The following is a 12573-nucleotide window of genomic DNA, read 5'->3' as shown; positions in this document are numbered from 1 at the left end:
GCTGTGGAGAAGGCATGCACTGAGGCCTTCAAATCCGAGGCGGTTCCATGACAGGAAGCTTTTCGTCTAGATGATCTGAGCTTTTCGTCTAGATGATCTGAGCCGTCGTGTACAGCTACAACGTAAAGCCTTGGTTCCAGTTTTGAAGAAGTTACAAGGAGAGGGCAAGAAAGCTTTTTTCGTTTATCCGGCAGTGCTGAAATACATTGATGGTGGTCACATCACGATCTACAAAGGCAGGCATGATGGTCAAACGGAAGCAGGATCCCCTCCAAAAAAAGACGAGCCTCAGCTCTGACTCTTCACAGTATTGTTATGTTCTTGGTATTCACTGCTGGGCTGCAACTAAATAAACTGCTTTATACTTCCCTTTTTCGCTTTCTTCTTAAAATTTCAAAACCAAATTGGGCTTGGGTAATAATCTTATTCAATGGATATAACAGCTCTATAATGATCACATAAATTTTGTCATGAACAATGGTTGACGAAACCGGCGAAAATGACCCATGGTATTTTTCAAGGCTGCCCTATTCCGCCTTTGTTGTTTTTATTAACTATCGAAATGCTTGCATGATCTATACGCTCAAATTGTAACACCCTGTATAAAGGGCATGGTTGTAGGTGAGTATGAGAAAAAATTGAGCATGTTTGCAGATGACACTTTAAGTTTTTTAGATGAAAAACAGAGTCTTGTCAGAGCCTTTTTGACTTACTGAATAAGTTTGCTTTTGTACCAGGTTGTAATTTTTGTCAGAACTGAAAAAAAAAGAAGAAAAAAAAAAAGACTGTTTTGCCTTTTGCCGACATGGGTCTGAATTGGAAAAAAAAAAACACTTTTAATGCCCTTGGTGTCACATTTTCACTGAATACCAGAGCCTTGTTTGACTTGAATTTTGTTCCATAGTTAAAACAGATTGAATTCACTCTGAACTGCTGGAAAAGAAGGAATTTATCTCTCATGGGGAAAACAGTCATAAAATCTCTATTGCTCCCTCAGTTTCTCTACTTATTTTCTGTCCTGTGTATCAGCATTCCACACTCATTTTTCCAGAAACTTAACAAAATGTTTTGTAATCATATTTGGAATAATGGTAATGATAGAGTGAAGAGAGCAGTTTTGTGTAATGAATATAATGAAGGAGGTTTAAAGATGGTTGACATACATACTTATGCGTTAAGCCAAAAATTGACTTTGGTTAAATACTTACTTGATGACAATCATACCAGTGTATGGAAAGCAATTGAATTGAAACCTCCTGAAAAAATTGTGTAAAGATGTCACAGTATTATTCTGGATTCATTCTATCAATCTGTTTTCTACAACACCTGCAGGATGAATTCTTGCTCTTTTGGTGATCTGTTAGATATGTAATGCTAAATAATCTACTGATGTTTCATTACAAGGTATACCTTTAAAAAAATATCAGTCAATGAGTGAAATATTGATCAAATCACTCTAAATGTTACAGTGATTCAGTCACAGAGTAGTTAAGAAAGGCATAATCCATGTTAATAAGTTTAAGAAGGGATATTCAAAGGTGAAATGTTTTTCTAAACCCCTTAATGTGAGGGGCCATGTTCATTTAGACGCAACGTATGATCTGTTTCACTGCAGCCTGTAAAACACGCCGCTAATTCATCTGATGAGATGGCTTTAACTACTGTGACACAGAGACACCTGAAGATAAAGAAATCAGGTAATGCAGTGGCTTTCAAAGTCAAAGCTCATAATTATCTTAATATTCATACAAATATACATCTTCTTATTGCATTCATCGAAAGCAAAATCAAAATATCTACGCATCAGCATTGAGCTGCCTGGAAGAGAGGGCAATCTTTTCTCCAGGTTTGAAAGCCGGCATGCCGAGATACGGGCAACTTGCGCATCTGAAGGCATCACCCAGGTAACACTGCAGAGAAAAAAAAACAACAACAACAAAATAACAAAGATTGAAGGTTAAATTCTACTCAACGTTTCTTTGCGAGCATCATCATATCATGACACTTCATCTCAAATGAAATTTCTCATTTTTTCCCCTTGTTGTATTCAACATATTGTAGAAGTGGAAATGTTCCATGAATGGCTATTTGCACTCAATCGCGTGAGATGAAACCTCATGTTTTTAACTCTGTAGAATCAAAGAGATGAAATATTTCTACAAATTAAAACCAAAAATATTCCTGCAATTTTAATTTTGTATATTTCAAGTTGAGTGAAATGCACAAAAATGTTCACAATGATAAATTTCCACTTTGACACTATTTTTACAGTTATAATTCAGATTGAAAACATCTGAACTATGGAAAATTGATATGTAATCTTGCATCAGTAAAAATGTGAAAATCAACCCAGAATCTTAGCTGCCTATTACGTATAGCAACATAATTTTCTTGACTTACAAACCAGATTCAGTGAGAACTCTGTTCATATATATAGTATGTAAGTATATCAGCAGGATTCGATCAGCAAATTGGTGTTCACATTTCATTTCACTGAGAAATGATTGGCAGAGTTTCATGCAAAAATTTTCACATCATACACAGCACGCATAAATCTGTCAAAACATTAAGTATATTGTACATGGCTATCAGCAGAATACCTCATCAAACTTTATCTTTCTATCAAAACTGATTTAATTCTTTGATAATGATTCTGGACATGCGTCATGAGAAGCATCTCAAATTATGACCTCTCTTTGTGTTTTAATAATACAACCCTTATATCAAATCCGCTCATATCTTTGTGGCTCTTCTCGTATGTGTGTGCATCAAAAAAAAAAAAATGCTCTGATACACATAAATCAAATTCTTACACCCCATCACAAATATTCCTCATCAATGAATAACTATTTGGACTGAATGCGAAGAAAACTACTGCCTCCTTACACTGCTAATAAGAACCCCCCCCCCACAAATTTAGTCATATAAACAAACAAGCAACATTAAGGCTTACGCCGTTCCTCTTCTTTTATCTTAGTCATTACTAAAGCTAATTTGTGAGATATGACAATGACCAGCAAAGTGTAAATATAAAACAACAACAACACACTGTATTTTGAATGAAAACCAGAACAAATATCAGTATAAGAGCATGAAGAATGGACAATTTTAGGAATACTCACACTGCCACAGGATGACGTCACTGGTTTCGTCTTGACCTCCTTCCCTTCTGCCAGCTCCTCAGCAAGGCCACAAGAACTGCACAATAATAGATGATAATAATAATGATAATAATAATGATCATGATGATGATGATGATGATGATGATGATGATGATGATGATGATGATGATGATGATGATGATAATAATAATAATAATAATAATAATAATAATAATAATAATAATGATAATAATGATAATAATGATAATAATAATAATAATAATAATAATGATAATAATAATAATAATAATTTATATCACACTTATGACCAAAATGTTTTCGAGTGCTTCACAGTTAACACAAGAAACAAACACACATAAATTGACTATAATCATAAATAATCCATATATTACAAAATCATCAATATTGTTTGACAGATAATTGGGTCTTGAGGTTTTTGTTTCATTCTGTTTTGTTTTGTTTCTTGACAAAGGGAGAACATTCTGAACTCACTGTGTACACCCAATATTTTGTGCCAGTTCTATTTTTTCACGAATTTCCAAGCCAATTGATATTTGGGGGGAAAAAAATGGAACAATACATTATGGTACAACACCCAGCACCTTAATGCTGTATGTGGGATTTAACAATGCAACAAATACTTAACAGTAAGCAACCCTAGCACATTCATGCTTTACATTGCTGTATAAAATTGCAAAAAATTGTCTTATAAGTCATGTTTCTTCAAAAAAAAATATGACAGAGGTATATATGCATGGCGTATGATGGTTTTGACTAAATATCAGAGTAGTGAAAATAGGAAGCATCAGTTCAAATAATTCAATTACTGTATATATTCATTCTGCACATAAAACACTGAAATTACACTACACTCGGTTGTAGTATGACAAGCATAGGCTATGATGACTGGCGGTACATTATTACATTGGGAACAATACAAATTTGTTGTTCAAGAAAAGGTCACTGGGAAACTGTATCTTTATGTATCCATGACAATGGCCACTTCAAACCAACAAAATCACGAATCAAATAGTACAAGAGCACAATAAATTGACTGAAAAAAAAAAATATATATATACATATACAGTATATGATATGCTTTGTGGTCTATGAACATACATTGTAGTCTGATGTTTTTGAAATGACCACAAAAAGTGTATTATATGCAGAGAAAAGCAAAATCCTTGATAACAAGTCAATCAAATGTTTGTACCAGTTCTTGCATGCTTTCCTCCTTCCAGAATTTGGACCACATTCAGCTGCAGAAAAAGATGAGGAAAATGGTGGTTCATACAAGAATAAAACATTACAACAAAATACTAAGCACAGGTGTGTAAGTGTCGATACTTGTTTAAAGTTATTATAGGCAGGAAGTCTGTAAGAGGAGACTAAGGCTTGATGCTCTTGTAATCACTTTGCTACAATGTTCAAATTCATGATCTCCTCTCTTTAGTAATGCCTGCCATTATGCAAGTGGCATATGGCATTGAATTCATATTGATATTAAAGGGGCATAGTCCCGGTAGTGTAGAAGGCGCTGTTGATGATACTGCCGATCACCGTTAGCATTGATACGAAGATTACCGAAGTTGAGCTGTCATCAAGAGTAAAGTGCGTAGGTGTTGCTAAGTAACGCTGCCTTCGTTGTCTTCTCTGCGCATCGCGCAGTCTGTAGTAATGCCAGGGTGCGTGCATATGTGCTTGTTATTATGACATCACAAAAGAAGTTTGCTAAAGCTGTCATCTCCCTCAGCTGAATCATGAGCCGAACTGTTATCGGGCCACTGACTACAGTGGATCGGACTTCTTCGGACTCGGGGAAGTGGGCCAAAGCGTAAGTGCTAAAGAGGAGTCGATAGCGTAGGTCTCTATAGGAAACTTGCGCCGTGCGTCCGCGTTCGCATTTGACTAAAACACCGGGACCATGCACCTTTAACCTGTTGTCATTATTACAGCGATAACGTGTATACAAAATATTGGCTAGCTCTGAGGCTGCCACACTAATTTTGTGATCAAATGATGATACAAATAATATACTGCTCTAACTCAATATGGTGAATACTTTAACATCAGAACAAAGTAAAACATTTTGATTTATGGCTAATGAGCTAGGCTACTACTATATCAAACAGAAAAAAAAAAGGGGGAATTATGAAAATGACAGTTTTGGAAATGCTACCTCTGAGCGAAGAGGGGTCAGGTTTCTTCAGGTCTTCTTCTTCAAGCAATGTGTCTGAGTCAATGATGTCCTGTCACATGAACAAAAATGAGTGAACGGAATGTGAGTGTCGATAAACAAGTCCCCGAACTAAAAAATGTACCTGGTATTTCTGATTGAGCTTATACAATCCATAAAAAAAAAGGAAACTAACTAATTCTCCATAATGGTTTTGATTTAGATATCTATGTAACATACCATCCACCATCATCTTAAATCAAATACCTTTTAACAAGTCAGAGTTTGTGTAAAGTTTTAGTATCTTCACGAAACCTGGTAAATGTTTTAAGATGATTTGATAAATCATAAACAATTTCAACATGCCATTTTGAAAAGACTTTCTGGAAACAAGATCAGTGAGACAATGTTTTCAATATCACATCAAAGTACATCAGATTAAAATATATTTAGTTTTCATTAACTGCCTAATGGCTTCAATAGGATTGGCAGAATCTACAAGCAATTAACATGGGAATGGTATTTCAACTCATGAAAAGTGCTGTTATCATTAATTTACTAATTACCATCATTGTGTCATATGTTTTATAATCTGCTGCCCTCCCAACTTAGTAAAATGCAATTTGTGATATAAAATGTTTGGCACTCGATATAAAAAACAAAACAAAACAAAAACTAACTTTCCTTCTCCTTTCCTCATTGATGAAAATGTCATCTTGTGAGAATACCGACAGAAAAAAGAAAACTTGACTTACTACATCATCATCAGCCATATCAAAGGCAGACAATGTCCAGACTTTAGCCACATCTCCACTCTTCTGCACGGGCTCTGATGGGACACAATGGTAACGGTAAACAGATATTTTAGTAGTAGATATGACAAAATATCATGGGCATACATTCTTGAGCTGGATTTGAATGAACAACCTCCTGATCACAAGACGGGCGTCTTATCTATTTGACCACCGAGTTCCTGCCCAATAGTCAGTGCTGGCTCTAATTCTTATACAATGTAGCATGCACTGGGTACTGGGTATGCATGCCAATTCATGAAATTCTTGCATTGAGTTTTTTTTTTTTTTTTTTTCAACTGATTGATAACTGTGGTGGATATTTACATTGATTGAGGCAATTTGTGAATCAGTTGTAATGAAAACAGTTTGACACAAGAATTTCACCAATTTGAGTAAACAGATATGTTATCAATACATACAATTATGCTAAGTTCATATCAACAACATTGAAACACAAAAGCATGTCACTGTCACAGATAAAATACACACTGTGGTCTGGGTAAGCCCTTTGACATGATATCATAAAACACAGGCTGTATTCTACTGGCCCTAAAAGAAGAATTCTTTTTAAATACTCTGAATGTGTGAATCAGTAGAACAAAGTTCATCTGTGCCTTTACCTTCTTCTTCTAAATGCTTATTGCATGACAAAGCCATCAATACTACCTGAAATAAAATGTTTGTACACCAGTAATGGGGATAACTATGACAACAAACAAAATTTTCTCCAAGAGGATCGTGAGTATTGTAGGTCAATCATAGAAACTGCATTTCAGAATACAGCTTGAGTTTGAGCAGTTGACATGTGCATATAAAAGTACAAAAATTGGTATGCAATCAACCACCTCCTCCCCTCCAAATGAAAACAAAAACAAAAACACAATATCAAATCTAATCTTAATAATGAAGGACTATGCATTTAAGTCCTTTTTTTTTGGGGGGGGGGAGGGTTGTGTGGAGATTTTGTTTCTTGAAGATATCATCCACTCAAACTTTCCTGTTGACATTGAAATTAGGTAAAGATGCATTCAGTTGTTGTACAAGACTTGAAGCTGTCAACCAATAATCAACCCACCTGCTGTGGGTTTCAATGAGAAGGAGAGAGGCAAGGCAGCCGAGGATCCGACCTCAAAGTCAGGCTTGCTGCAGCTTGTCTCTACCACCCTGAGCTGCGCGTGGTCTGTGAGATTTCGGCTCCGGGCGATGTCAGGAGTACTGGGATGGGGAACTTCAGTCTGGGGGTAAGCAGAACATCAGTAGACAGACAGACAAAGAGTATATATGGAAATATTACCACAAGGAATGAAAGAATCAGCCAGAGTTTGCCATGAGAATCTGAAGTCTCCAACAAACTTTACAGATTGTTGTACCATGCAGATCTTCGAACCTTTCTGACTGAAAAAAAAGGAAAAATTTGGCTCAAAAGTTGGACAGAAAGAGCAGTTTCTAGAGGAGGGCGCAGTAAAATTATCCCCCCCAAAAAAAAAAAACAAAAAACAAAACAAAACAAAAAAACAACACAACAACACAACAACAAAAAACAACAAAAAACAAAAACAAAACCGAAAAACCGAGTTGGGAATGGTCAAATTTCAGATTCTTTCTTCCAAATTCAGAGTGGTTGGGAGGTCTGTACCATGTTCCCATTAGCAATGGGTCACAGCAGAGAAAATGTAGTTGAGTCTAATATGAAAAGGCATTCAATTGGGGTTTGGACTTTTTTGTATGTGGCCACCACAGAAGCAGTTGAATGCTTACCGGTATGACCAAGCTACCACAGGACAAATGGCTGGAAGTACTGTACCTTCCACAGGACCAGGCAAGCACCTTGCCATTGGGCAAACCGCTGCGGCGAGAGCACTTGAAATGAAGACCTCATAATTGAGAGTCTGTGGTCTTATCCACAGAGCCACAGTGGCTCCATCTATTTAGTGCTAAATGGCATTGCTTCATGTTTCCCTTATATAGTTCTTATATCACAGATTTGAAAATAAAGAGAATAAAATACAGAGTTAATACTTGACTTGACATGAAACAGCTGATGCATTCTTCTATCATCATCTACATCTTTGTTATCATCATATAGTTTGCCTGACTTAAGACAAACAAAACTCATATCATTGAGTACAGCTCAGGAATATCTGTAATATGTCACTGCAGATGCTCAATGCTTTATCACATTCTTTTCATATATAAAAACTAGGAAAGAAAGAAAGTTAATGGTTTAGAACAGTCATTTCCACATCCTACTTACCAATTCTACGTTGATGAATCCACTAAGCTTCAAGGCTGATTTCAATTTGTTTGCTGTTCGTAGTCCTGACCCATTTTCTGCAGCAGACAATAATAAGGGGAGGGCATTATGATATATGATTCTACTGCTCTAAACAATAGAGAGATACTGCAATAACATACTTAAGTATACTACAGTATATAATACTATGGTACGCTACACTACACTTTAGTAGCAAGATATAATTTTCCTGGAGACCGACTCTTCAGTGGTCGAAATTACATCAATCACAAATTACATCAGTGCTGCTGCCCCGTAACTAGTAAGTTACAGGTTCAAATTCCATGCTGGTTCCTCCCTTTTCCCTTGGTGCACTGAATACTAAGCAGCAGACTTGTCAAGACCACATACATCTATCCCTAGTAGTAATCAGACATCTACACACTTGATGAGTTGAAGGGAACGTATGCTGCTTACCAATGAACCGCCCCCCCCCCCCTTTGATGGTCAACCATACACATGTTATGCTTGTTACAGATTCTTAGAGATGCTCCCATAAAAGATGGAAATCTGTTAGGATATTGACCACAGGTTTTTGGAAGGGAAGCCGCATAAAATTTCCCCCATATCACAAGCTTTTGGAAGGGAAGCCAGCAAAATTACCCCCTCCCCCATTACAGGTTTTTGGAAGGGAAGCAAGCAAAATTACCCACTCAATCAAGGAAGATTGCATTTTGAGATGAAGAGTATCCATTATTTGGGACCCTATTCAGGACCCTATATCAGGATTGTTTGGTAAAAATTTGAAAACTACCTTGATCAAAAATATCTTGGGAAAAAATACAAGATGCCCTATTTCAATGATTTCCCCCCCCCCCCCCCAGGATTCCCATCCCCCTATTAAGCCCCTACGATATACCCCTTTTCTTTTTCCTGAAAAGTTAGGAATGCGCATGGGGTACAGATGATCATCAGACTTGGGAGGGGGGGGGGGGGGTGGGCTGGGCCAGTAAATGGCCAGAAAGTGTTCACCTGTTTCTACGACAGGTTCTCTTAGCAACAATCGTCCCTTGGGTTTCAAGACCTTAGCCAGCTCTGCCAGGACTTCAAAGGTGTGTGTCTGGGTAGGAGGGTCTAGAGCCCCAACTAGGGCAACATCAAAACTTGATGGCCTGTGTGCAGCTGTATAAGAACATTAATAAACAAAGAAATGAATGATGATGATAATAATAACAATAACAGAAGGATATACATTGTAAATAGTATCAATAAATACTGTGAGTTAAAGACATTGTGTATGGTAGGGCTGCACACTAACAGTAACACATTTTTTTCTACTGGTCTAACCCATCTGTCAGATCAGTAGTACCCAGTTTCCCATTTTCTAATGGTCGGTCCGACAGTGATTTTTACTGGTCCTGGACCGTCACACCAGTGCCAGTGTGCAATGCTTTGTATGGTATTTCTCAATAATTTCAAGAAACATCTGCACTGTGTTTAAATGGTAAACAAAGGAAGTGTACAAAGAGTTACAGACACAAAGTACACAAGTTAAAATACATTCACAAGTTTAGATTGTTGGATGGTATCTCCTTGGAAGAATGGTTAAGGTAATGACAATTAAAAAAAATCATGACAGATGCTCTACATTCTGTAACTTAATTGGTATAAGTATTTAGACAAAATAGTTTTGTTTTGTTTTCATAATGGTGTGTTAATCCTTAAAACTCATTTTCCTAGTTAAACATGAAGAGACACAGATACTGCATTCTGTCACAATACTTTAATTCTTTGTCACTATTTTAAATGAAAAGATCAACTTACATAATGTTAATCTTTCTTCATTTTCGACTTGAACCTTCCCTTTTCCAGTGACTTTACTACTAAGTCTCTCCACAAGCTCCTTGATGTGCTCTGGTGACTTCCCTTGACCCCAGACGAGCAACACATGCTGTCCTTCCTGGATGCTATTCTCCATGATTTGATCTGCCTGGACCTGGGGATGAAACGTAATCAGGATGCTTGCTTGGCTTTTTGAGTCTCTCGAGTCTTGTGTTATTCCTACAATAAATCTTCAAAAGATTACCGATTTTACTCATTGTAAACTTAAACAAATATAAAATCACGAAATGCATTTACAATGACGCAGATGTACTATATTTTATGAGGGTTTCATTGGAAAAAAAAAACAAGACAAAACAAAACAAAACAATTAAACTTTTAAAACCAAATAACCCCAGCATACTCGTGAAATAATCTCATTGATTTTGCAAAATGAAAAAACAAAACAACCCAACAACAACATCTAACATCTCGTATGATCTCGTCTAGACTCTGATTTACAGTAGTAGACCTATTGTACATTGTAGCTGGATACTTGGTGTTGTCTATTTGTTTATGATTATGAAGTAGAATACGCAGACATCATGCGCTAGAGCACGAGCAATCACCAGCACATATTACAACGGATGGGACTGAACTGCTACATCCACTCGCTGCAATATCGGCTGTCGAGTTCTGCATGTGATGCATGGAAAAGAAGTGAGCTTCGTTTGCAAACGCCACTGCTGTTGACTACTGGAAGGACACTGACTCAAAAAGCACTTAAATATCACACTTACCTTAATCAAGCTTCCACAAGGATACTAGTACTGGTACTTTATTGTTGATTCTTGTACCTTTGTTCGCACAACACCTAGCTAGCGGAGGCTACGTCACATTTACCAATCCGGTTGTCGTCGATCAGTCGAGTCTCTTGACTGTTGATACTGTAACGTTGCGCTTGCTCGCCGGTCGTCGATAAATGCGTCGATATGCCTATCTTATACCATGGACCTACTTGTAGGTCCATGCTTATACTAAGTAGGGTCTCTGATCTCCCCTCTAGAGGGGAGATCAGTGCCTACAGTACCCTATAAAACCGAGAAAGATTATCATTGACGGTAAAACCGCTTACTCATTCTCCACAGCAACAAAGACCAATTCGCAGGCATGATTCGCGTGATACTCGCAAACAGTAGTTATTCTTTCTTTGAAATCGATGTGTTCCAAACTCTAAACCAGCTTTAGATGAATGTTTCGATAATTACAGCACAGACCTTTTTGTTGTTGTTGTTGCTTTGTTTCCATCTGACAGCTGTGAAAAGGACATGAAAGACAGGCCCTATGCAAATAAGTTTTGTAAAATTATTCGAAACAAGAAGCAAAAGCATTACCCAATGAAGGTAACAGTGAAGAAATTAATTGATCATCATATCAGGCCTACTCATATCAATCAATCATACTTGTATATTTGCATTTTTTTTTTTATACATTCATGCTAAGGAAATGAAACCAAAAATAGTCTCGGTGATTTCCTCTTGTATCTCAAATTCATATAATTTTGCAATTAACTGTAGGTCTACAATTTTCTAGTTAGCCTCCCCCCTCTTAATTACTGTATCTTTCTTATATACACCTATCTATTTCTCTCTCTCTCTCTCTCTCTCTCTCTCTCTCTCTCTCTCTCTCTCTCTCTCTATCTATCTATCCGATCTATTTGCCTGTCTATATATCACCGTGAAGGAACAAATTAGGCCTAAGTATATCCTGTCCTCATGAGGATTATAATTATGTCATATTATAGGCCTACTGTCATCCCTGCATAACTCTCGAGTCAACAGACTGAAGAGTGTAGCTTTGACTCCGGCGATGTTCGACTTCTGTGATATACGATTAAAGGGATGGTACAGTATTGCTGGAGATGAGAATTGGGTTTTTAACTTTTTGCGAGATAGGCCTACCAAGAAAACACTTATGATTTAGTATAGAGCATACCATTTTAAGAGGAATTCAAAGTTTATTTGATGAAAATTGGGTTTGGAATGACTGAAACATCCAAAAACAAAGTAAAACAAAGCGATCGTAATAAAGTGTGGGTCCCACATTAGAATTGCTGTTTTGGGTATCTCAGCCATTTCAAAACCAATTTTCATCAAATAAACGTTGAATTCCTCATACAATATTGCATGCTCTTTCATATTTCATAAGATGTTTCTCATTATCTCACCAAGAATGTTATAGAAACCTGAAATTAGGTCTCAACCAAAACTATAAGCCTACCATCCCTTTATACACTTGGGGGGGGGGGATTTCATGAGGCATTTTGTCCGCCCGTTGTCGGACAAATTTGCTCTCAGCCAATCAGATGCAAGGATTACAGTAGCTTGTAACAATTTGTCAGAAAAATCTCCGACCAAACTGCTTCAT

General features: G+C 36.9%; 1 protein-coding gene across 1 annotated transcript; it reads right to left on the bottom strand.

Moving 5' to 3' along the window:
• Positions 1-1096: 1096 nt before the first annotated feature.
• LOC140232647 (anamorsin homolog) lies at positions 1097-10315 on the bottom strand. The gene is made up of 9 exons (XM_072312748.1): positions 10150-10315; positions 9358-9507; positions 8347-8423; positions 7168-7327; positions 6054-6127; positions 5302-5371; positions 4336-4381; positions 3123-3198; positions 1097-1910 (listed from the first exon to the last, which is right to left on the bottom strand). Exons 1-9 carry the CDS (start codon positions 10301-10303, stop codon positions 1797-1799), a joined length of 921 nt encoding a protein of 306 aa, XP_072168849.1. The 5' UTR covers positions 10304-10315; the 3' UTR covers positions 1097-1796.
• Positions 10316-12573: the final 2258 nt, after the last annotated feature.

This window comes from Diadema setosum, chromosome 9, assembly GCF_964275005.1.
Source record: "Diadema setosum chromosome 9, eeDiaSeto1, whole genome shotgun sequence".
Lineage (NCBI taxonomy): Eukaryota > Metazoa > Echinodermata > Echinoidea > Diadematoida > Diadematidae > Diadema > Diadema setosum.
Note: the sequence above shows the minus strand (reverse complement) of the source record. Positions and strands in the feature narration are given on the sequence as shown.